General features: G+C 37.9%; 2 protein-coding genes across 2 annotated transcripts in view; one reads left to right on the forward strand and one right to left on the reverse strand.

Moving 5' to 3' along the window:
* The window catches only part of LOC103915318, a 47,561-nt gene extending 47,279 nt beyond the window's left edge, over nucleotides 1-282 (reverse strand). The window contains exon 1 of the mRNA XM_009322126.1: nucleotides 268-282. Coding sequence (XP_009320401.1) covers nucleotides 268-282 — 15 coding nt within the window. The remainder of the gene's footprint in view (nucleotides 1-267) is intronic.
* Nucleotides 283-3,387: 3,105 nt separating this feature from the next.
* Nucleotides 3,388-26,946, forward strand: part of TTLL11 (tubulin tyrosine ligase-like family, member 11) — a 49,737-nt gene continuing 26,178 nt past the window's right edge. Inside the window, exons 1-6 of the mRNA XM_009322127.1 lie at nucleotides 3,388-3,405; nucleotides 6,877-6,973; nucleotides 8,777-8,910; nucleotides 16,879-17,454; nucleotides 18,060-18,155; nucleotides 18,683-18,801. Coding sequence (XP_009320402.1) covers nucleotides 3,388-3,405; nucleotides 6,877-6,973; nucleotides 8,777-8,910; nucleotides 16,879-17,454; nucleotides 18,060-18,155; nucleotides 18,683-18,801 — 1,040 coding nt within the window. The remainder of the gene's footprint in view (nucleotides 3,406-6,876; nucleotides 6,974-8,776; nucleotides 8,911-16,878; nucleotides 17,455-18,059; nucleotides 18,156-18,682; nucleotides 18,802-26,946) is intronic.

The raw sequence follows: 26,946 nt of genomic DNA on the forward strand, positions 1-26,946 counted from the left end.
CCGCGCCCGGCCTAGCGGTGGCCCCAGCTCCGGCCTTCCCCTCCGCTCCTCCCGCTGCTCTGCCGGCGGTGCTGGGGAAACCTCCCCTCCATTGCCTTGGGGTCTGCCGCCGGCAAAGCTCCTCCTCCTCCTCCTCCTCCTCCTCCTGCCTCCCTGAACCAGCGCCAAAGCGGGCGCCTGTAGCCGGGGGCTCGTCCCGGCTGGTGTCATCTCGACGTTGGGGTTATTCCTAATTAGATGTCAAATCTGGAGGCTGATCTGACTCACGATCAGGACTGCCATTGCCAGTTATGCAAGCCAAAGTAGGGGTAATCGGATATTATGCTTCAAAGCTTAAACTGATCACTAGAAAGGGCAAGAAAGAAACCTGCCCCTATGTAGAAATGTTTGGCACGTTGTGTCAATTTGCATTTCTTTCCTTTCACCCTTCCCTCATAGTATGGGTATGTGAAATAAGGCTCATGACAGTGGACAAAAAAGTATGACCTGACGGATCAGCTGTCTGATCCGATGGCAAAGCCTCTGCATCACAGATTATCTTGAAGGCATGTCATAGCATTGTGTATGAATGAAATGATATTAAACCACCTAATAAAGCATGCGTTACAGGCTTTAGCCTTCTAAATTATTGTATGTAGAGAAGGTATGGCTTTTTTTTTTTTTCCTACAGCTTGAGTCATATGTTTTCTCTGTGCTTTGTGAGGAGTTCAGTGTCTACCTGTCTATGCTGAACTGGAGTCATGACAATATGGGAGCTGGCATAAAACTGATGCTTTGGAACTCCTTATTTAAATCCTGAAGAGATTTCTAATACATATGTTGTTATAGATGCTAAATTGTTCTCAAGTTGTAAAGACTTTTCTTTCCATAATAACTTTATAAATGGCTTTACAGAAGTTGAGATGGCTTCTAGGAGCTTTCTGAGGAACTTCTGTAAGAGAAAGGGTACTTATAATCCGTTTGGAAGAGGGAAGCTGGAGGGGACATAAAGTGGAAGGATAAAACCTGAGGATGAACTGTTTATTCATGTGCAGAGCTAGGGTGCAGCAGCTCCATGTTACAAAGCTGCCTTTGGGATGCCCGCTCACAAGACACTAATATTTCTGCGCACCTGATGCTTTTTAACAAAATTTGTATAGACTTGGGGTAGATAGTATGTTCTGTGTTGTTCCTAACCTGAGTTAAATGCTACAGATTTATTTTCTGGAGGATTGAGTGGCAGTAAATACTACCTGTGTTTATTCATAGTGTCCTAAATGCCTAATATCACGAAGACATATATGCTCCTTGCCAGGAAGAGTAATGCCTTCTCATTCTCTGTCTTCATAAAATTTTATTTCAAGATTTTTGTTATTTAAATCCAGCGGGAGAATTTCAAAATGTCATTGCACAAAAGCTCCAGTTCTTAACTCCTGCTCTTACGGCAAAATAGTAACGAAATGCCAGAGGTGTGAAATTAAAACCTCTTACACTTACTTGTTTTACTGTTCAGTGCACCTGTGGAGTGTCTGTCAGCAGCCTCGCTCCGTGTTTTACTCGGTGACACACAGAGCAAGGGGGACTTCATGCTTAATTTCTTTGTTCTTATGGCTGAGTTTTATGTTCAGAGTGCCTGGTGCCATTCCAGTGAGTGTTTCTGAATTACTGATTTAAGTTAGCCTCACAGATTATGTTGGTAATGAGCCATACTTACCGGTTAATTTTGGCTTTTCTGTTTCCTAAGCTTTTACTGTTTTGCATATCTTATCCCCTGGATTCTCCGCGCTTGGTATTCTGTCCTACAAATTACTTGTTTCATGTGCTCTTGTTCCTCTCTTGAATATCTGCGCTGCATTATCAGCGTTCTCCTTCCTGCTCTGCATCCCACAACAGCAATCGCTTTTGGCTTTGCTTCATCTTTCCTTGTTTACCGTCTCCCTCAATATCCTTTCTCCTCTATCCGTTAGTTCAGCCAGTATTTTTCATTTAGTCTGTTGCTTCCCCTTCTGGCCATTTCATACTCTTAATAAAGAAGAGACCAAATACAGAGTTTTGTGCCATTTGACCGTACTGTCTAGGTGGCTAGTAATTCATTCCTTGTAAGCAAGTCACTGTAATGTATTTCTGTAAATTTTTCAGCTTATTATAATAGAGGTTAATATGTATGAATGTGACATTATTTTTTGTTAAGAAAGTATTTTCTCATCAATGTATATATGTCAAATTTGGTTTTCTTATGTTAGTTTTTTGGGGGAACTAACATTAGCTATGACTCTTAGCTAGTACTGTTTACATTGGGGAAAATAAGAAGAGGAAAGTCTTCTAGGATGGGAGCAAGACAAACTGTTGACTTCAAGCTAGCAGACTTCAGTAGACAGGGAATCAGTAGGCAAGATCTTGTCTAGATCTGAAGAGAAAAATAAACAACGTTAAGAAGAGAAATCTAGGGAAAACTCTTTTATTCAAGTTGCATATAATTTTGAAAGCTCTCCCTTTCAAATGTTTAGGAAAATAGCACTGAAGTATTTGTTTAAACAACTATCATTGATGGCCAAAGAGCCTTGGAAGTAGTTTCACTGTTACAGCAGGACCAGCAGAGGGAACACATATGTTGTTTCTTGTAGGATCCATAAAAATAATGCGGAAAAAAACTTAGTAGTAGTAATGAAATGCATATATTTTAAATACTGATGTTTCAGGGGCTGTTATTCTACTGTTGTCCCTTGTATAATACTTTTCAAGGTGATTGCATTTTGGGCTTTGATTTAGTATATTTGATCCTTCTTCTCCTTCACCACTTCTTTTACATTTTTTCCCATTGCTGCTTTTGTTTTGTTTCTGTTCTCTGTTTGCTGCTGGATGTGTTGGCTTGAATATTTTGTTGGGCAAGAGATATCATAATAGGCTTTTTAAAGTGGGCTTCTTTTTATCGATAACTTTTTCTATCTAATGGATAGCATTGTTGCAGTGTCACATAGGCGTTTGGTTTGGTTTGTTTTTTGTTTTAAGTTGTACGTTCTGAAATCTCCTTGCTGTAGTTACCCTGACTTGCTGGACGAGCTTTGTTTCAGTAATAATCTATTATTGCAATATGCTCCCTGATAACTTGTCAAAGTAAGACATAACGCAATGTGTGATTAGAGTTGTCCACGTGGTAGTGGTTCATTCTAGTAAATTAACATATGGTGAATGCCACTATAAGACAAAAAAAAAAAGGAATAATATTCTACACAGGGCTAATATTGGTAAGCAGTTTATTCTATGGCACTGATATATGAGGAAGAGGTGAAAGAGTTCGAGAGAGAGCAATTTGACTATTGAGATTCTGTTATTGGAAGCAAAAGACAGAAAAAAACCCTCCTTTTTTTTTTTCAGCTGTGGAATTTTGAGTAAATTAAATTATCAACCATGATAGCCCTGTCTGGGGTAACGCACAGGGGTGGACCTTTTAAAAAGCATTGCAGAATTTTAATGTGCATGCCAGTGAAGCAATTACTCCCATCACTAGATTGGACTATCTGATTTAGTGTGTCAGATTCTTTAAATGAACATGATATGCCAAATGAAATAATGGGCACAAATTGAGCTTGCATCCTGAGTTTATTCATCGCTTAATAAATTATTTCTTCGGCTAGCTTTCAATTACCAGGAAAATGGAAGAAGCAGATGTCTCGGGCATCAAATATCCCAGCATTAAGTGTTTCATTTGTCTCGCTGTTCAGTAGCTGCATGGAGGCGTAGAACTAGTTTGAAATTTTACGCTGGGAAAAGCTGACTAGAAGACAAGAGTCATTTAACTTGTCATTAAACATGATGGAACAGACTGATGTGACCCGTGAGACAATTTAAATTATTGGCTTCCAGTCAAAAGGTAGAAATGACCTGTCAGACCAATTTGACTGTGATTGATTCTTAATTGTGTCAAAGTTGTGAAAACAACTCTGTTCTCTTTGTGGCTCCTGGTTTTTTTATTTTTTTGTTCTGACAAATGCCTCCCAACTCTGAATAAAAAAGATTTTAAATAAATTCTTCAAAGAATTAGTGAATCAATTGCCACCTGAAAGTTGTTTGCAGTGACCGATCCTAGGACCAGACTCTCGGGTTTTCTGCCCAGGATGGGCACAGCAGCAAGGACGGCTCCAGCCACGCTTACAACCTCCGTCCCTCGCAGCTGTGGGCACCCCAGGTCCCCAGGCTGTGAGCACCTTGGCTTTGGCATCAGTTAGTGCAGACCCGGGGCTATTCCACCTGAGGCCGGGTAGCTGTAGACAGAAGTTGTTACGGGAACAGAGGACTGCTTCAAGCATCCACCTTTCTTTTGGCTAGTCCCCTGCACCGGGAGCTGGGGAGGTGACGGAAAGGCCTCTTCTACCACAATAAGATTAATTTATATCTGCCTGGCACTGCCAGAGGGAGCCAAATAATCAAACTTGTTTGTTCCTTTCCAAACAATATTCTTATGTAGGAGTATAGTGCGGACGATAAAGAGTCCTTCCCAGCTCGTTCAGGAGGTGAGTTTGATCCCGTTGTTGGATAAATCCAAATAATCTTGATTTGTCAGGAGCAGGAAAGTTGTGGTGCTATCTGAATCGCTGATGTGGGGGTGCGATGCTTCCATTTTCCGGTCCAGAGCTGCTCACTCTTCATCTGTTCTGAAATGATTTCTGTGCAGTGTTTATAAAGTGCTTAGATATCCTCTGTAGATGAAAGGTGTTATATAAATGCAAATTTCATTCCTTTCATTTAAATTTCATTTAATAAATAAATAAATAAATGGTTCAGGTTTTAGTGGGAAGGACGCTCTGAGACCTAATACTGCATCTGTATTCTGGATATACCTGTGGAGAGAGGTTAAGGCCACTGATTGTCTTTCAGAGCCTAACAGAATTAATTTTCACTTGTACAAAAACAGATTTTGCAGGCTGAATAATAATGAAATAAGTGAAGAATCCACTGTCTCTGTTAAATTGGGTATCTCATCCCTGTGAGTAAGGAAACAGAGAAAGGATGCATTGCTCAATTAGCATTTAAAATTAATTTTTCAAGGCTATTTACTGAGGAAACTGAAATTTTAATTAAAGTAGCAAATAAAGTAATTCACTCAAAAGCTTTATGAGATTCTTTTTTCTGTCACATTGGGAAAAAAAAAATCCAGTGCTTAAAGCAATGCTTTAAAGCAAGAAAAATTACATTTGGAGTACAGAACAAGTAGTTTCTGCAAAATACTGTGGTTCTTTCAATAAGTAAATGGTACTGAAGTTGTCGGGTGATGAGGGTGATAGATATTTAATACAAATGTGTCCTAAAAATGCTGTGGTCAGAAATATTGCATATTTATTTGAAAAAGATGTAGCCTAATAATAGAAGAGATTCCTGTGAATGTATTCCATATGGTATTTAAAAGGCATCTACATGGAGTTGCAGATAAAACGTGTTTTTTGATTGATAAATGGGACTGTGTCTAAGAGAACAAGTGTGGAAAAAACTACCTTTTTTACACAAAACTAATTATTTATTATTATTATAACATGGGTTATAAATGTTTGATTTTTAACTTAGTAATTTTTTTGCTTTGGATTGTTGGTGCTGCTAATTCATGGGGCTTTTGTTCTTACTGCTGGTAGCTTTTTCCTTTTTTTTTTTTTTTTTTAAACTACTTTACTACTATTAGAAACTGTTCCTATCAGTAATTGGCAGCACTGTTTCAGCGCTCTTCAGACTGCTTAAAAAAAGGTTGATCTTTTTGATAATAGAAAACAAACTATACAGTTTTCCAATTTGTAGTGAAATCTTGTGTGAATGGGAAGAGAAGCTCTTAAGTTGTTGGAATACTTAATATTGTTGAAATAATTGCCTTAGTCTTTAATAGTTGAAATATATATGCTCAACAAACGATTAATTAAATTGTAAGCCTTTCTTTTAATTACAGTCTATTAGTACCAGGAAGGAATTAATACTGTATAAATTAATAAATATAACTGAATATATATAAATGAATAATATAGTTATTTCACTTAAATATCTTGCTTTGAATATCCATTTTAAATTCATTGCAGCTTGGACACCAATGTAAATCAGCTTGCTCAGAAAGTGCTTTGCAGTTACAACTTACTATTAATTTACAACAATATTACTAACTACATGTATTCCTTGAAATAAAGTTCTAGGGAGTAGAAATGTTTCCTGCTCATGCTAGGCTGGGAGCACTTGGAGATGCCACATGGTTGGGGGGGTAAAGGGCCACCGCGGGTACGGGTGCAATCTGGGAAAGGGATTTGGGTTACCAAGCTGCAGAGGAGGAGCACAAATACAAGCCATGAGCCTCTCGGCATGAAATGGTGATCTTTTTAAGAATAGAAGTTGATTTAGTAACTGCCAGTAATGACAATTCCTCCATGATCTCTAGTGCTTTTTTCCTTTGATGGTTGCTTATCACCCCTTAAACTGGGGAGGGGAAAAAAAAACCCAACCCAAAACACTGTCAGAGTTTGTTTACTTCCCAGCTGTAGCACTTGCTATTGCTGTGCCTTCATGTGCCGGAATTAAGTGCTTCTTAATGAAATTTTATTCCCTGTAATAGTATTTTAAATTACAAATGAGCCATGCCTTAATTGTGGTTGATAACAAGCTCGGAGTTCCTCAGTACAGATCATGCCTCTCAGTCATTTGTTTTTAGTTTCTAGAAACCTTTCACGGTTTGTTAACATCTTGAACTTTATAGAGTCTTGAACTGATCAAAATATTCTTAGTTTGCAACCAAAATACAGAGCATGTTTTCTTTTGACAGTCAGAAGATTGGTCTTGACTAGTTTATGCTTAATATGAGCGTTTAGTAAAGTAAGGAATGAATGGGTATTGCCAGTTTGCTTCAAAACTTGTCTCCTGTCTCTTTTCCAGTTTCCTTTTGGCAGACGCTTGCCATGCGATATCTATTGGCATGGGGTATCATTTCATGATAATGATATATTCTCAGGTCAAGTCAACAAGTTTCCAGGTACCTCACTTATGTTTCTAAACAAATGCTTTAAAACCATGATTATTTTAACTGTTTATGTGGTTTACTGTTTTTTAACGTGAATTATCTACCTAATCAGCTGATAGTATTTTTAGCATGTTACCATTTTTGGTAGGTGATTTCTGCTTAGGGGGTAAGAATATCAGAATGGGTGTCTTGAACAATTTCTGAACTGAAATTTGTTTTGGAGAGAAAGTGGTTTTGATGAAAAGAATACTTCATATGTATGAATTTAGGAAAAATAAGAGTGTTAGGCTATAACTTAAGTGAAGTATGCAATTATTGTCTGTTATCTAGCATTGATAGCAGTGCTGTGTCTTTGGATTTGGTTTTGATTCAAAGTGGAAAGAACCTGTTTTGTTTCGTACTCTGGCTTATCTCAGGGAGAAGCTCAAAGCGGAGTTCCTCAAATGGATTTTTTAATATTGAAGAGTTCATGTCAGCCCTCATCTTATGATGACTCCTTTACTTTTTTAAGCTCCCTTTTTTCTCATTTAATCCCTGTTGAGATCTCTCCAAATAAGAGCTAAGAGCTTAGGTATTGACTTATCTAAGCCCTTTACTTCAGATTTATTGCTGCTGTTAGTATGCTGTGAGAGTAAGAACCCTCCGATATCAAGCTTTATGCTTTATTTACTCTGACTTTCTCCTGTCTGTGGGAAGTTCACATTCAAGTATCAGATGATGTAGTTTTCTGGCGGTTTAAATCTGTTAGATGAATGTTACCCTCGCTGTATTCTGGCTCCTACGTGGTAAGTGGCCTGCATAGTAGTCAAAACCAGAGCCCTTCAGAACTAGACTTGATTTCCAGGAATGTTGTGCTAACCTAATGCTGGGTTTTACTGAATTCTTTCTCTTGAAGAAGAGATCTTGATGCTTTGCTTAGTTACTTGTGAGAGATTCAAAGAGTCTGAAAGGGTTGGTCGTCAGGAAGACTTAGAAACTTTTCCATAAAAATAGCTTTTTAGTCATGTTCCTGATGGAAATAAGACTTCAGCAAATGTGTGTGTGTTGTTCCCTGTCACTTTCTGTCCTCCTTGTACCTCTGGAACCTCCTGGCCAAAACTAACCACACTCGACAGAGGTTTGCAGTCACAGACTGCTGAGTTGCTGCAGGTTTTGTGGAAATTTGCTGACCATGTAGGGAAGAAGCCCGCAGATTATGTTCTCACTGAGAAAGAAGCTGCAGCATGAACCTTATAAACTGTAATATCTGAAAGCATATAAACAACACAAGAGTAACCCTGAATGCCCCGATCTTGGGAAAAGCTTCTACCGGAGCGCTCTCAGGTCTGGACATGGCATGATCTAAGCATGAGATTCAAAGCTGCAGGAAAGCAGCTAAGTTTGGCTGCTCACAAAATAACCTGTTCTTTCTGACGTAGTTACTTAAATGTATGCAAAGTAAACACAAAGTGGTTGATTATATTTAGATGACATTTTTACCTATTCCTGGAACGATAGCAGGCTACGGAATAGTTTTGGATTATGGCAAAGACAGTAGTTACTATTTGACTAAAGCTTTCCCTCTATTATTCTGAGCTGTATTTTTGATATTTTTTTTCTAGTATGATACAGTAATACATACAATATGAAATATGGCAGGGGAATGCTACAAATATTTTGTCAGATTTTAAATTTTAAAAGGTTTTCAGCTTTATTGAAAGCAATGACTAGAGTACCTTACCGGTAGGGTAAGTAAAGATACAACAATTTACTTTTAGGATGAGACTTCAGTGCGGATTTTTCATCACATTTAGACACTGTCTGTTCTTTTCCTAGGCATGACGGAGATGGTACGTAAAATTACACTGAGTCGGGCAGTGCGAACAATGCAAGATCTATTTCCTCTTGAATATAACTTCTATCCTCGATCCTGGATTCTGCCAGAAGAATTTCCCCTCTTTGTGGCTGAGGTAGATTACTTTTACTCTCAGAATAGTATAACTTGTTGGATATTGTTGCCATGCCATTCTTTAGTTTTTCATACCTACCAGATTATTTAAAATCACACTTGGGTGCTGTGGATGACATCTTTTTCAGTTTGCCTGAGATCAGACATAGCCTGGATGAACTGCTTTTGTTTGTTAAGTTCTAGAATAAACTCAAAAACAGTTATGCTTCTCTGCAATGCCAGAAGAGATGTCTGAAAATTAAACATGGTAGAACCATTAGCCCTTTCCCTGCATATTCTACAGAGTTTAAAAGGGCTGAGGAGGTTCCAGTACAGTGTGTGGAGTGTGGTACTTCACCAGGTTCATTGTCACTGAAGTCTTTTTAGTCTATCCGGCCTATTCTATCCAAATCCTTCAAAAGAGCATTTTGTATTGTGCATTGTTAAATATACTCACATCTTCCTGAGTAATTATTTGTTTGAATCTCCTGTCAGACTGTTGCTTTGTTTACATATTCAGAATGTAATAAAATGCCATTCTTTTTCAGCTTTTTTGAAAAAAAGTGATGCTGTGTGTTGGTGTTTGGTTCTGTTATTGCAAATATTTTTAAAAATACTGTATGTGTTTGTTTTAACCCTGTCTGACTGGCCCAGTGCATTCTTGTATTCTACAGTATCCTCTGCTTGGAAAAGTGAGAGAAAAAGGTATGGACTTTAATAGACTTCTATACTATGTGTTACTTTTTAGATAATTACCATATCCACAATCCAATTAAATCCATGAACATCTTTTAAAATATACTTTTCAAGTGTGCTGGGTCACTGCCATGGCACTGCTAGTTAACAGTAAAAATGAATAAAATCCCAACAGTACTTCAGCCTTATTGCTTTAGGTGTAAGACCAGTTTGTAAAAAGAGTGTAAATTATCCAATCAGTTTAGCAATGACAGGTAGATAAGTGCAAATAACTTGGAAGTAAACTTTCAAAATGGTGCACTGGGGTTCTAGCGATGACTCTTTTGGGAATCGTGCCTCTCTCAGTTGCAAGGCACTGATTAACTGAGCAGCGCGTAGCAATGTGGTCTGTACATCGGGTTAAATGCACAGACCCTCACGCTGTCAGCAGGTGGCACTGCAAATAAATACTTTTCCCTGGTTGAACGGTTACTGGAGTGAAAACGATTCGGTTTTTGTTCCAAGAATAACAGATGTCCAGTAACACACTCCTAGGAGTTTCCTTTGCATATGTTCTTCCATCTGTGTTTGAGAAAAGCATAGTTCTTGTTATCAAACATTATATTTTATATTGTAAGAGTTTATGTTCTACTTAACACAAGTTTGTAATGTAACCCCTCCAAAACAAGAAAAAATACAACGCAAAAAATTCCAAATCCACTGTGAACCATAAATGGTTCAGAACACTTTTCACTTGCGGTTTCATGAGGTCTCAGTAGGAGCTTTCCAGCCTTTTCTGTTGTTTATTTGTTCATATGTGGTTTTGTTGGCTTTACAGCCAAGGGACCCTAACGCTGCTGAAAATGTCAGCTCTCTGAGACTGAATTTTCAGCTTATTCACAAACAAGTACAATACAGCATTGGCAGTGCCTGCATGTTAGACATACCCCTATAGGAACTGGTATACACTTGAATATGCAAATGCCATGTGTACGTTTATCTGAGCAAAAGATGGTTTAGCCATCTCTGGTACTTCTGGAAGTAAAGCTGTATTGTCATGGCCTGCAGCTACTAAGTAGATAGCTCTAGACGTGTCATGCTGAAATTCATGTTGCTGTACCTTCACTATTACTAGTATTCAAGTCCTTTAGGGCATAGTTAATTACCAAAAGTCACAAATTCTGTGTCAGTGTAGGTATAGGTGAGACGTGAGAAGATGGTTCGGTGCTGTTTGTAGTATAGGATTTTGTTGCAAAGGGCTGGACTGAGAAATGAACACCTATGATATTTTGCCTGTAATAGAAATGACTACTGAAAGAAGAAACTCCTTGAGAATTTCAATCTTGCTGCCTCCTCCTGAAGCACTACAACATTTCAAAACAATTTATCTCTCAAATATTCTTACCGTGCCTCACTTCTGTAGACGTGATTGTGAACTTTTATCATACATTTCAATCAATAACTAAATCAAATGCTGTCAGCTTTTCCCACTTTCTCCTATCCCTAAATCTAGGTAGAAAACACTGCAGCTAATCTAATATTAATTAGCCAGTAATCGATGGGAGAGCTGCACTCCTAAGTTTGGGCATGAGCTTCATATTGGGAAATACCAACAAAATGGTAGTTCCCTTAGTGTCATTCATATTAAATTGAAGTGGTGATAGGTATTTTTAACAAGGGCTTAAAAATTAATTTTACTAAGTAGATACGTATTTACCTATTTTCAATATTCACCTATTTTTTACCTTCTAAAACATTCTGTACTAACGTGTCACCGTAACAGAAGATGAGTTACAGATAAGGAAATCTCTCAGGTGCTACAGTAATCACCCCTTCACTAACAGAGAAGAATCTGTTGGAATCTGTGTGCTAAGAATTTATTCCTAATAGGAAATTCCAATTTCTGAAAAGTAACTAGCTTGGGATTCAAACCAGGGCCTTGATTGCTCTCATGCTGCCTTCTTTTTGTGTTGTCTGTGAGAGTGATGAATAGGCCTAGTATGATTAATTTTTAATAAGAATCTGATTTCCAGCACAGCATATTTTTGGTGGTTTAATCAGGTTTTCAGCTTTTGGATACCTCTTAGGCATAGACATGAATATTCTAGTCTTTGTGCTGTCAAATCTTATGGCCCATTATGTGCATATTTTTCAGAACACTATGTTCATTCAGCCTGTGCTTCCTCATGAAAGGCAAATCTGCAACTGGATCAGATTTCATACCATTAGATGTCATATTCTCCTCTTGCTGTTGACTGTAAATGGTTAACATATTTTTAAAGATAATTTCCTTTTGTCAAGCTAAGTACACAGAAATATCTCACTTCATATGAAGTAATTTTCCTACATGACTGACTTTTCTAAGTCTGGAGAAACCTCCTCATAATGAGAATTTGAAAGAACATAGTTAAGGGGATTGTGGAGAATTTGAAGACGACTGTCAGGAATCTCCTTGAAGATCCAGAAACCATCTGCTTTCTTCAAGACAGTCAAGCTGCTGAAAAACAGACTGGCTCTGGATTACTATTCCCCCTTTCCCCACCATCCTGTCTTCATCTGCCATGTGTAAGTTTTGATGGACTAGAAAATAAGATTTCATTTCCAACCAAATGGAAGGAGTTAAGTATGAGATCTACGAGGCCAATGATTGTGAAAATGCAGGACTTCAGAAGCAGGTTGCTGTTGCATCTTTAACAATAGTCCCCAGAAAGCAGCATCTTTTTTGAAAAGCTACTGCTGTAGCAGAGCAGAAGGAGCCTGAGGCGTGAACAACAGACGTGGGAACGGGAGGCAGATTGCCCCGGCTGGTTTCACAGAGGTTCTTTATTACTTTCTGCCCTAGTAGGCTGTGATTGGCGCTTCATATGCACAACTAGAGCCATAGTAGGGTATGTTTCGTTGTGGAGGTTTAAGATTAACCAAATATCTTTCTGGGATGCTGACTTTAACAACGTGTGAACCAGAGAGAATCCCCTAGTATGCAGAGCAATGTCACGTCAGGGGAAGATTATTCTTTAGTTGTAAAAAGACTAGGGCATAAATCCTGCTTTCCTTCTTTGCACATCTAGGCCTGCTGATCTACTTGGACCTATTTGTCCACACATCGTTTATGTAAACCTGATCTCCATTGTGGCGTTCTATCCCTCAAAGTGACCTATTTTGAAGAAGGATCTTTCAGAGAGTTAGCGTGACACTTGTCCATGAGAAAAATCCTAGTCTAAATAATTAATCTTGAATTTGTGCTGTAGTTAGTAGGAAGGCTTTTAGCAGTGTGATTCTCAATGAAATAAATAACTGAATAGGATGGAGCCAAAAGTACTTCAGGCCTTAGGAACGTCACCGCTAGCAGAGTTGTCCCTCTTACGTGGGTCAGCAGCCTAATGTAGTTGCAGCAGAGGATGCTGTCCGAAAATCATGATGATCTGACCAGTGCTCAGCCTTTTCCTGCGTGCTAATTTCTTCTCTTTCATTCTGCAGTGCCAGGGCTCATGGTGGCAACTGACTGTTTTTTCTTTGTTAGCTTGTATCCTCAGGCTTCTTAAAGTCCATCTCTAGTTGTTGCCGGTGAGCCGCAAGCCTGTGTAAAACCAGATCACCAACTTGTTCAGCACGTCTGGCTGAATGAAGAGAATAGCAGCTGCAGGTCTGGTGCCGTAAAATCTGTGAATGCAAGAAAAGAGTGGTCTGTACTGTGGCATCCCTCTGTTTTGAAAAGAAGAGATTTTAAGTGCTTTATTCTTCTGAATCCCATGAGTAGCTGATAGACGTGTTAGCCTGCGTGCTGCGTTTTCTTTAGCTGCATTCTTTGTTAGGGCTCCCTGTGCCAGTGCTGTTAGGAGTTTCGTGAGCTACAGTCCTTCAGCATCTATTCATTGAAACCTGGATTTTATAGTTGCATTTTGATACATTACAATTTGTGCTCTAACAATGTCTTTCCTCCTAAATATTTGTGAATGCAGTGCCACTATATTTACACCCGTAGGGACTTTATCTACATGCAGAGAACAGCGATAGAGCTGGGGGAGCTACAGAGGCTTCATCACTAGGGTCCTGTTGCTTTACCATGAACTTAAAGGGCTGCCCAAGAGGGTAATGTGGCAGTTCATTTTCCACTGCTTGCTCAGTCCTTGACCTCCAAACCAGTTGCCAATTAATACCACTTCCCTTGGGTTTTCTTTTTGTTCTTGGTATGTGCCAGTTGGATCACTACATTCACACTCCACTTGCCAACAGCTTCCGATAGCAGTGAGCACCACTGGTGCTGACGGGATTTGGAGAGACGGCAGATGGGTCTTCAGTCAGCCCGTACCTCAGGTAGCTGCTTTTTTCCTCTTATGCTTCTGAAGGCTGAGACATGTTAACTCACTGGCTTAAACATGTTCATATTCTTTCCTTGCTACATGTTATAAAACATGCCATATTTTATTAATAGTTTTTAAAATTCATCTATGATAACTCTAAATCCTTCCTGACTTCCTTCCTTTCTTTCTTTCTTTCTTTCTCAATTTCACTTCTACTAACTGAGGCATCCAAATCTCTGCAGTTCTCTTTTGCTATACAAGTAATAAATAAACTAAAATTTATTTAGGCAGTGGGAGATATGCATGTAACATGAAATATCTGATATTCAGCAGATTTGTCAGGCCCTTACAGTGACCTACTTACTGTCTTCCTGATTTTTTTCATCCTCAAATAAAATGCATTGAAGCTTGCAAAGTCTAGGTTTGCTTCTTGGGAATGTGAGCATTGTAGGCAATTTAGATGGTGTAATTGCTCTTTTATCTGATGTAAAAAGATTCCCTAATTATATCAGTTGGTTGTTTTTTGGTTGGGTTTTTTTTTGAGCGAGAGGATTTTTGAGTGAATATATGCTATTTACAAAAGTGCAGATTTGAATCCAGCCATTAGTTATTGGTGCCATGTTTAATTTTGACTCACTGTATCCAGTTGGGAATGACATTAACCTCCAGACATTCCCTGCTAAATGGATGTATCGGTTTAACATGGTCAAAGGCCAAAACAACCTTATTACAATAATCATGTTTTGGACTGCCAACTATTAACAGTCTGTTCCAGGTGGGATTATCTGATTTTCTCACAGATAACATAACTGATTCTTTAGGAAGGAAAAATGGGCGTTTCCCTCTCTCTTTTTTTTTTTTTAATTTTTACTTCTTTATGTAACTCCCATTAGTTTGTTGAAGCCAAAACCACCAAAGATATTTACTGTTGCTTCCCAGAAGCTAGTTTCTATAAAAGGCTGTTGTCTGTTACGGTGCCAAGCCCTGTTTATGCCCCAGAAATCAAGCTGCTGATGTCAGTATGTAGAAATGACAGTGGGACTGAGCAAAAAGTTCAGATTCAACTGCATTTTGAATTTGAGACATTTGGATTTAGATCCGAGTTTTAGAACTTTTTTTTTCCTTTTTATTCTTCTCACTTTCTGTGTGAGGATGCAGACACCTCTCTCTAATCCTATAATTCTCTATAATTTACTTTTGTGTTTCATCTTACTAAGGCCACATCTGGGATTCTGTAGGACAGTTAGGTTTTGACAAACCACGGATACTTCCCCATCACTGTTACCATAATTTTTATTTGTGGTAAACCATTTCCCTTATACGCCCCAAGAATCTAGGACACAGTGTGGAAAAACCCTCAAGATATGGGTATAATGGCTTATACTGTACTCATGGATATCTGCAAAGCAGCCAGGGAAGTGGATACACGAGTATCGAGGTCCACGCTGCTGTAAACAATACAGAAATAGGTTGTATACCTCCAGCAACATTCTTACAAAATATTAAAGTTGACTTTAACAAACAGAGATCTTTCATGGCAAGGCACTACAAACAGTGGAAAGAAACTGATACTGAAAGGTACTGGTTTGCTAACCTTCCCCCCCCCTTTTTTCTTGCTGTTTCTGTGTCTTGATGATCTTTATACACATGCTCACAGAGTGTTAGTAGGTGTCAAAAATTCTTACCTGCTATTTCCTTTCTGGTAGGGGCATCTCCCATCACCCCATACATAGTAAGTTCAGTTGTCAATGTTTGTCTTTTGGAAAAAAGTGTTTTCCAGAATGATTCTATTAATGTAACTGGTTAGCAGTAAGGAGTATTTGACATAACTTTTTAAGAAATCTGCAAACTGGAAGCATTTCTCTGTGAAAGAAGTGAAATGTATCTTGTGTAGTGACTTTTGTAAGCATTTTTGCATATTAAAATGCATTATGCTGCACAGATATTGGTGTTGGCTGTTTGCGAGCTCGTATGCTAGAGCGCACTGTGTTTCACACTGAACCAGCACAGAAGCGGTGAACGTCTGAACAGAGATTGAACATGTGCACTAGCTTGAGGAAACGACAGGCCAGGCATGGAGTGCTTTGTAGATTCATCCAAAGGTTTTGATTTGGTACTAGACACCATCAAATTCTCCACCAACTTTCCTCGCTTTCCTGACTTCACGCTAGGTACATCTAAAGAAAGCATCTGAATTGTCATGTGTTATGAACAGATCTTCCTAATACAAATCAAAGCCACTGAGAAGAGTTGTTGAATCGTGATAGAATTTTCTTTATCTTGCATTGGATAGAAAGGTAGTAATTGCATGCCAGGCCTGAAGGGAGTTCTGGTATGATTTAGAAAACCTTTCATTTTGGGGAATGGTGGTAGGTAGCAACTGAGGCATAAAATCTATGCTTTGTTTAGTAAATTTGTGGTATTTACTTAATATCTGTACATGGCTCAATATTCCCTAGTTTTACTAACACTGGGTATCTGATTGTGAAAATATTCAGTGGTGAAAAAAGGTATTATCAGTGCCAAATTTTTACTTTATCCTTCCTTCTTCCAGTATTGTCTGTCTGCATTCATACCTCAATAAATAAGGTGCCTTCCCTTAGGTTAATGATTATCTTTGTCAGTAGTTGTTCAAAATGCAGCACAAAAGTTTAACTTTGCAATTTCATACATATTAGTGACTAATAAAATGGATCTCATGAGATACAGAGCATTTCATTCTGTAAATTGGTACATAACATTAAAAAGAAGTTCCTGAAATCATTTCTACAACGGCTTGTTAAATAAAATGACCTTTTATCTGTGCTAATCATTCCCTATTCATGCTTTTTCGTTTGTCTTTGTGCTTGTCAGCACTGTTTATCTTCTACCTTTTTTGCACGGTGTTTACTACTATAGTGATGTGATCATGTTACTTTTATTTATTTTTGTTTATGAATGCAGTTTGTTGGCTTTCATAGTATCAGCCCTTCTCCCTCAATTAGTGTCTTTCAGTGTAATTCTTTTCATTCTAGGTTCGCATGATGAAAGACAGTGATCCATCCTGGAAGCCCACTTTTATTGTAAAACCTGATGGAGGGTGCCAGGGGGATGGAATCTACCTCATTAAAGACCCAAGTGACATCAGACTGACGGGAAGCATCCAGAGCCGGCCAGCTGTTGTCCAGGAATATATTTGCAAACCACTGCTTGTTGACAAACTGAAATTTGATATTCGTCTTTATGTCTTACTGAAATCTTTAGAACCCTTAGAGATTTATATAGCCAAAGATGGACTTTCCAGATTTTGTACAGAGCCCTATCAAGAACCCACTCTAAAAAATTTGCACCAGGTTTTTATGCACTTAACCAACTATTCACTAAATATCCATAGCGGGAATTTCATCCATTCCGACAATGTAAACACTGGCAGCAAGAGGACTTTTTCAAGCATTCTGTGCAGACTGTCTTCCAGAGGAGCTGATGTCAAAAAGCTGTGGTCAGATATAATTTCACTGGTGATTAAAACAATTATTGCACTGACACCAGAACTGAAAGTTTACTATCAGTCTGACATACCAGCAGGAAAGCCTGGGCCAACTTGCTTCCAGGTAGGTTGGAATTTCTGCCAGGAATGCAGTTATTTCTATGCATGGATTAATTTTCTGGATGTTTAATTTCTTTTCTAAAAGCTTTTTCTAGTTATGTTGCTGATCACTGGTTGGATGTAGTGCATCCACTGGATAGCATTGCGTGAGCTCAGACCTTAGGTTCTCCTCACCCAAGTTTTACCTTGCAAATCTCAGCCTCCTGACCTATGTTACTACTAGCCATAAACATATATGGAGAATTTCAAATGGGCATCAATCATTAGCAGCAGTATTCACTCCAGTTTCCATCTTCTAGATGTTACCACTATGAAGCTTTGCAGCTTCCTAACGCAGCTATTATGATAGCAATCTTAAGACCCACTTGTCATAGGTGCCCATGTTGACAGATGCCGTATTTAGAGAGGGGGGTAGTGTGAAAGTAGTCATTAGTATCAAAGACAAATGGTTTCAGTAATTATTCAGCAATATAATATATTTCTCAGTTTATTTCTCTTTTGTCCTTCAAATGTTTCTTTCTCCTGAATGTTGACATTTGGATGACTGTTGCGTTCTCTAGAAGAACACCGTGAGTAGAATGGAAGTAACACATTGCTTGTTATGCACAGATTTTAGGGTTTGACATTCTCCTGATGAAAAACTTGAAGCCCATGTTACTAGAAGTAAATGCAAACCCCAGCATGAGAATAGAACATGAGCAAGAGGTAAGATCTTTCAACCTGATAGTGATACTGGAATTAAATTGTTTAGGTTTGGTTTTCTGGTCTTTTTCCTTGTTTGAAAGATGAAAACTGTCTGTTAATATGAAATCTCCAAGGTTCTCTGTAATTTTCTGCTTTGAAATCATTGCTAATCTTGTACACTGGAAATATGACTTATTGGAATTGTGAAAGCTCTCCATCATCTTTGTCATAAATACATTTATTCATCATCCCCTGCAGTTGACTTAATAGTGTTTAGGGGATTGCTAATAATTTTTTCATGTTTGTATACATAATATAAATGGTAACATTGGCAGCAATCTCTTTTTTAATATTTCAGTTTACTAGAGAAACTTGCCAAAAATTGTTGTAATACCATACTGAAAATGTTAAGGTATTTGTGTATTCTATAAGAGGTATTTTGTAATCTATCATTGTGTATTTAAAACATATGATATGCATGAAGTTTGAGCAAATGTGGAATATATAATCCTTAGTTCTGAATAATTGTATCCCTTTGTAATTTAAAGCTTTCTCCTGGAGTATTTGAAAATGTCCCAAGCCCTGTTGATGAAGAAGTGAAAGTAGCTGTTATCAGAGATACTCTTCGTCTAGTGGACCCTCAGAAAAAAAAGAGAAAAGATGTCCAGTAAGTGTGTTGACTTCAATTTTTTTTTTATCAATGCCTTGCAATAATTATAAAAGTCAAACATTTTTTCCCAATTATGTTAGTTTATCCAGGACAATGAGTTTCCAACTGTCTGTGTGACTCCTTTTACATCCACAGTGTTAACTCTTTCAGAAAAGCTTGTAGGATATTACTTGGTGGCGTGGTACAAAAAGAGTAGTTGGATTTGTGGATCTGCCAGGGGAAGATCAGGGAAAAAAACATTTCATTATATTTCTGTTTAGTAGCAGCAAGTCCACCAAATGGCATTCTCACAGCTCAGCACTGACCACTTCACATGCTCCTTTCTTATAGGAATGGCAGCAGTGTGTAAGGAGCCATGCAAGGGCTCTAGCTCAAGGAATTGAAAAGGTCCACAAACTGACAGTAGATCAAGCTTTGTCAGTTCCCCTGGAATATCTTACCTTTGATTCAGAACTGGTGCAGACAATTTAGTAACTCAGGTTTATTCATTTGTACTTTTACTTGAGGCCTCTTTTTTTATTCAAAACAGTCATGAGATGTAAATTTGTGTATTAATTTGCTTGTAAGTCACAAATTACTCTGAAAGAATTGCCCTGCTGGAGCTGAAAAGTATGAATATTGTATTTAGAAATTGCTTCCTTGATCTGTGATAATAAACGTAGTTAAATCTATGATCTAGAAATGAGAGGAACTGCCTGAAGCAGCTTGCACAGAAATGCTTGTGGTGGGATCAGGCTGAGAGAAATAACATCTTCTTTTCTGATTAAATATCTTGTTTTAAGCAGTTCCTTGGAGACATAAAAGGGAGATTTTTTTTTTTGTCCCTAGAAATTCTTGCTTATAGGCCTGCCTCCAAACTAGAATATAGATTTTGTTCTTCTCTTGGCACTTAGTGGCAAGCTTAAATGTTATTCATGTTCTACAATGATTTCAAGGGCAAACTGCTGTCCTTTTGTAGACAGAGAGTCCCGTGAACAAGACATGACTGATAATACTTAAAAGTTCTGTTTTATTGTAATATTACTACAAGATCAAACTATTCTTTCAGAGGCAGTGCCCCACACATAGGGGTTGCTGTGGTCAGTATACAGAATATCTTGCAAAGCAAGGTATGTGTGTTGCCTGTACTTAACCTTCATCCTTAAAATTACTTCAGTGCATGGAGCTGAAGGAAGATAATTTTTTAACCTGTAATTATGTAGTCATGTCTTTTTTTTTATTGCTGAAGTTATGTCAGGCATTCATTAACTACATATCAGATATGGAAAAAAAGGTGAATGATAATTACAAATAAATTCCTGAAGAACTCTGGTGTGTGTGTAACACTCATTCAGCTGAGGATTCTTCTCTGATACATTTTGGGTATTAAATAATTTATAACAGGTTTAAATTATCAGTGATGAGATAAACCATTGGCTCTTCACAGCAAGAATTCATCAGTGATGCAGCTGTTTTTTCAGGATAATCTGGTTAACAGAGCATCTTGCTGATGTGTCTTCACCGTAAGTCAATCCTGTTCCTTGCTGCAAAGGGCAATATTCTGATAACTTTTTGTGTGGATATACAGGAACTCATGTGTGACAACTGCCCACCTGTTCAGCTGAGACTTACCCCTTCTACTTCCAAGTACTTTTTATTGAACTGGGGATGGTGCATGGAACTTCTTGAGAGAGACGTGATCTTACTGTGAGCTTCAAGTAAAGGACTTCATTCTGATCACCTATGGAGATTTACACCAAAATAAAAGCATTTGAGAGAGAAACTGAGCACCAGTTGCTTTTGCCTTGCCTTCGCTAGCAAAGGTTTTGCAATGCTTTCGCTTTGTGTCCTGCCTCTCACTTGTTTCAGTGCATTTCAACCAGTTCTAATGTGTGCTCCCATGTTCCCTCTCCAAACACTCCTACCAGCAACTGCAGAGAAATGGCATCATTCCTCTGTTTGCAGGACAAAGATAATAACTAAATAATTGACTGGAAATAGAAAGCTGGACAGTAGTTTACCTACCCATTGTAATGCTTTTTCTAGTCTAATTGCGCCTGGCAGCAGGGAAAGCAAAATTTGGCCTATTAATAGAAAAAAAAAAAGTGAAAGAATTCCTGTTCTGACAGCTAACCAGCAGCAAACACTGTAGACTCTAGTTTTGATGCTAATTAAGTAATGGACATTAATCTAAGTAAAGTTTTAATGATACATGTAACACTGAGTTTGAACACACAGGGGAAATACTGAGAAGTCTGAGCTGTATCTCAGGTAAATATTCTGCTGTGGAGATGGATTTGATTTCCCTCTAATTATCTCCTAGATGAAAATAAATGAAGCATCTAAATGAAAGTGAGTTTTAGAAGTCATCCTGAAGTACTTTATCAGGAAAGATTAATAGCTCAGAATTTTTTTTCGTTTAATTTTGCCTCATCTTTATGGAGTTTTGATTTTTTTTTCCCCCTCCTTTTCACGTGACATATAATATTGAAATAACAGCTAAGTTGTATAAGATCAGTTTATCATGCCATACATATCTGTTAATTTTTCCAGCACAATTCCAGTCTTTACATGCACCAATCACTAGTAATTATCTTGGCACTGCCAATAATTAGTCATTGGAAATCTGCAGTGATATGAGTTCAAATGAACGTACTTAAACATACTTAGTGGCTATTGTTCCACAGTATGACTGATCTTTTCTTAGTTTTAAGAATTTGTCCTGGCCATTTAAGTACTGAGGTATGTGGTTAATATTTTGTGCATGTAACTGTTTAAACAGAAACTTTAAATTCATGCAAAGATTTTTTTTTTTAATAGAGGAAATATCTTCTGTTGTAGAGATGAGGGAAGGCTTTGTGTTATTCCGTGATGCAAAGAACATAAGGAATTAAAATAGAATAAAAAGTGACACAGGCACACGTGAGGCTTTTGGGAGGGATGAACAGGGTGGGTACTGCACAGCGCCTGCTTTTCCCTGACGTTATGCAAGCGCTGCCGGACAAATCCCATATACCTCGTGTGCAGAAGACCTATTCTGCATGTCAAGATTCTGAAGGCAGTAGGTATCCCTATAAAGGTCAATGTCCTGCTTTGCTGCATTCATTTCCTTGCTGCTTCTGAATCTTCTACGTTAGCGCAATTGTAGCCCAAGTGGGATGACAGCAGAGTTTCCGAGCAACTATTAATAGAAGCTTTGGAGCCATGGACTGCTCTGCAGGGTGGTGATGTGTGTCAATGGCTCGGAGACTCTCAAGAGGAGAATCTGAAAGTGGCTCCGTGGTTACTTTGTTAGAGTGTTTTCAAGCCAGTCTGTAACCCAGAGGGTGAGTGGTGTCTGGCTCTGCCTGACCACGTAGAGCCTGGGTAGCCCTTTCTGAAATTAAAGAAGGCAGCTAATCAGCTATATGGTGTGTGTTTTGTTTTACTTTTTTGATCTTTAAAAAAAAAAAAAATCCAGCTAAAAATGCATGGTTATAAAAAGAGGGTTTCAGACTGACTTCCCCTCCCCACCCCCCGGTGGAATTTTGCAGGAGCCAGAATGTAGAGCCTTTGTTGCCCTAGCTTTGGTTCCTAGAGTAGTCCTATTTTCCTTAGGCATCCTTAATTTGGAACTCAAGTTTCACTCATAATTAAGAAATTAAAACATTTAATAAAATAATACGGAAGATACTAACTCTTGGCTTTTGTTTGTGTGGCAGTACTGTTCTCATGGATTTTGAGGCTTGAGTAGATCACTGCAATCATCCAGGCTGATGACACACTGGAACAAATGCAATCGTTTGTGGCTGAGCTGTTTTCTTGGAAAGATAGAATTTTAAACTCCTCTGTAAATCTGTTTAATATTACCAAACAAAGCTTACTTTCTTCTAGCATTACTACAGAGTGAATTCAGGGGGTAGTGATGGCCAGTAATCTTGATTTCTGTTCTGAACATCTGTCACTGCTAATTTCAGAATTATCGTGGTGGTTTTTCCAGCGTACTTTTTTTCTTTTCCCCCCCCAGCAATGGTAGCTCTTTTGACTTGAATTTATGATCTAGTGAAGACCTTCAGTACCAGATTAGCCAGCTGGTCACTGTATCATCAGGAGGGAGCTTTCCTCCTCGAGTGAGAAATCTAATGTAAAAAAAAAAAAAGAAAAAGAGGGGGAGGGAATGTAGTTTCTTTTTACTTAACATATTCAAAGCATCGTGTATAGCATGGGTGGCACATGTCCCTTCACAGGATCACAGTATGCATTTTTATTCAAGTCTGTAATAGGCAACATGATCAGAAAGCTTGGCTACACCGACTTGAAGAGTGAAATCCTTATCACACACTAGTACAGGGTAAGGGGCTGAACTGTGCTCTGTAATGTTTCTACAAAGAAACTTGTCTAAAGCTTGTATAGTATTAAATTTGCTCTGGATTTACTTCTTGCAGCAGGGGTGCTGTTCACAGACTGCTGAAGGTGGGAGAAGGTGGGAGCTAAAGGAAATTTGCACAGTTAAATGAATGGTCTAATGACACCGAACAACATTTAAAGTAAATCAACGTTACTTATGTAAACAGCAGTTTAATTAAGATAATCACTGATGCAAATCATTGTTTATGTTGTGCCTCCAACAGAAAATCCATTTTAAAAGGCTTTGCAAACTTCTGGGTTTTCTGTGCCTAATTTTGAATTTTTATAGTAGTAAAAGGTTTTAGTTTCATGTTTGTTTAATTATTAGCAATTTATTCTTCTTAAAATTGCATTAGATTTGAGGAGCAAAAAGGAGTCTCAGTCCTGTATGCAAATACTGTATATTCTCCACTGGATGTTAGATGTGAACTATTTGAGTGGTGGTATAATTGCAAGCCGTGAGTATCATTTGGAGCGGGTCTGCTCTAAATGTCGTAGGAAGATCATTTATATCATCCCATCAATGTTAATGACCTGCTTTCCTGTCCTGTCAAAAATATTTGTGCCCTAGTTTATTAATGCTAATTAATCCAGCGATAATAAGAGACTTCTTTATATTTTTGTTGCTGTTGTTTATTGTGTCCCAGTATGATCTCTTGCATTTACATGCCTAGTTTCTTACATATTGCAAGACAGAATATAAGCATTTTATTCTTTTGACAAAGAAAGCAAAGTATTATGACATGCTTGTCATTAGAAATATGAGTTGCTCATGGAATAAAATTTGCTTTTTAGTTGCTAGAGATGATGAAGGTACAGCCCCCTAAGTAATATATAATGACTTTTATTCAGCACTGAAATAGCCATTGACAGAAGAAAGAATTGAAACGCTTTGGAAATGAAATGTAATTTAATCTATGGCTGTTACAAAAACAATCAATTCATTGTGCCCACAAAAATGAGTGCTTTTGTTTTATTACCTATTATGGTATTGCTGTTTCATTGCTAGTTTGTCTGTTCTTGGGTGCTATTCTCTGTACATACCACTTGAGTGTTTTTCTATTTTAATTCAGCCTTGAAATTTATTTGTGGTGATCTGATTATTTTTTTCTTCTTTCTAAAATATGTCAGGTATGAGTCTCTCCTTTTGGATTCTGTGGCTCTAGCAAATGTCAAATATGATTAATTTTCTGAACAGGAGGAACCCCAATGTAGTTTCTCGCAAATTTTTGCAAGATCAGCATGCAAACACTGCCTCATGTCACCCTGTTCAGAGAGCACCCTGTAAATATTAATGTATGTCAGTTTGACTTTTTATCTCTAAGTGTTATGTAGTTAGGAAGAAATTCCAGTCAAGGTTTTGTAGAACTTACTACACAAAAGATCTTACTCTTTTCTTGCACAAAACAAGATGGTCCATTTTTTCTACTGTGTGGATTACACATCTTTCTCACTTGAAATGATTTATTTCTCTGATATAGGACAAAATTAATAGTTTCTAGGAGGAGACTATATGATCTATATTAAATAAAAACACAAATTAATTTCTGGACATTCTACTTACGTACTTTCCGCCTTAAATGTAACTTGTGTTAAAGTGGCAGCTTCTTTAGGAGATGTCTCCTGCTGTGGTAGTGACCGATGGGTCTAACCTTGTCCACTAAACTGCAAGAGGAATGTGGGTCTTTACTTACAGGCCTTTCAGTAATGCTTCTCTTTTGTATGTTTCAAAGACATTTTCCAAATCCTACTGCTATTCTTAATTTCTTGATATTGAGGAGCAATTTTGTACTTCCTTAAAGAAGGAAAAAAAGTTGGGAAATCACCTGTGCAGCTGTATTCCATTTATTTTCCAGATATTTTTTATTCAGTTTCATAACGTCCCCGACATTTGTGTCATGTTTAATGGAAATATGAAAATATACAGTGCAAAGATGTCTCAAGAGTATGATTATCCTAGATTTTGATGATGATAAAGTCATTCTTGCCATTGATTACTGTGTTTATCTCACTATACATATTCTAAGGTTATGCTGGTGTGACGGGTGGTTTAAGAGGGTCAGGAACTCGGTGCACAAACACATGGAGAGACTGAATGGGAGAATACTGGTGCTGCAGCTATCACTGATCAGAAAATAATGCCTGTTCTTCAGTCTTGTTGTAACATATCTTAGTTTCCGCTTGTATGAGTAACTGTATTCTATTCCACAGGGATTCATTACTCAGGGTTGTCAGTGCCTTTTGCATTATATGGGGTGAGTTTAGTGCTTCTAAAAATAAGCACGTAATAAACCTAGCTATGGTAGCATCAGTATTTTGGTTTCCATTTGCTAATTGACTTTATGAGCTGACGGCTAGAGCTTTAGGTTGACCTGTATGCCTTTGCTATCACTTGGAAGTCTGGTCAGGTTTTCAGCTATTTAAAGGCTTCTCAAGCACCACCTCTTCATTCCAAGCCTTATTTCTGCCCGAGAGTGTATAAACGCGTATGTGTGGCTTTCCTGAGATTGATCTTTCTACTCTGGTTCATTTTGGAGGCTGACACAATTTTTTTTCTCCATCAGTCAAAATGACCCAGCATTCATATTCAGGATCATTCTGCCAAAGCCCTTTGAAAGTACATTGAATTAGACCCTTTCTCTTTCCTAGAGGGCTTTTTGGTTTATTCTTTCATCAGGCAATCTGCCAACTTCAGTATCAATTCTTGTCTGTTACATTAGCCCATGCGGCTTTTGATGAGTTAGACATGTGAGGGAGACTTTTAAATGTGATGTTTGTCAATGTTACCTCAGCTCAGATTAGCAAAATGTTAACTTTGTTTTTCTGTAGTTGGGGAGTATTTATTTTTACTCCTATTTCTCATCTTGCTCAAGAAGAACTAGCCTCAACTACTGTGTTCAGTTTTGTGAAGCAAATATTATAGGTGCCTTGATCTCTGCCCTCTGTTCTTGCTTTTCCAGTTATTTATCTGCTTCATCCTTAAGAGCTTTTAACCTTTCTCGTGTTGATTAGGATAGGCCCTGTTGGAAATTCCACAAATGACAATGTGAAACGTCCCTCCATGAAGGGAGGGGAAGGATCTGGTAGTGCTTGACTCACAGAATAGTTCTACATTGGTTTTAAGAGCCACTTAGAGGAAAGCAATGCAAGAGTGTTTACTACAACAGAAAATACAATACTGAGTGCAGAATAGTGGCAAATAACTTGAATGTGCTGTGACAGCAGTCCTAACATAGAAAAGAAAATAAAATCTGCTGATAGAAAGAAGGTCAGATCTTTTAGTTTATAAGTGGCTCTATTTCACATGTACCCTGAAATGTCTTAATTGACTAAAAATGTGTAAATACACAAGCAAGAATAATGTTTCTTCAGAAATAGCTAAAACCATATCCCTAGCATAGATACAGTGGAATTCACTAATTCACTTCAATGTCTTTCTCTATCAAACCATTACAGGAAAGTTGGTTTTGTGAAAATAACTCTGGACTAAGACATAAAAGATGCAATTTCTGTTCCTGATTCAGCCAGTTTACTCAGTGACCTTTAGACAAAACGTTTTCCTTCTGCTACCATTTTCATTCTGTGAAAAGAGGATGATGCCTTGCTTCTCCCATGCGTTGCCGGTCTTTCTAAATTACAGTGTTCAGGATATGACCTGTTACTGTGCTTAGTAGTATAAGAGGTCAGTTTATGTATTGTTGTTATATAAAAATATTACAGAAAAGCTTCAGTTTTCTTCTGTGGAAGACTCTAGGTCCAATTCTACACTTCAGTAAA

This window comes from Pygoscelis adeliae, unplaced genomic scaffold (assembly GCF_000699105.1).
Source record: "Pygoscelis adeliae isolate BGI_AS28 unplaced genomic scaffold, ASM69910v1 Scaffold114, whole genome shotgun sequence".
Lineage (NCBI taxonomy): Eukaryota > Metazoa > Chordata > Aves > Sphenisciformes > Spheniscidae > Pygoscelis > Pygoscelis adeliae.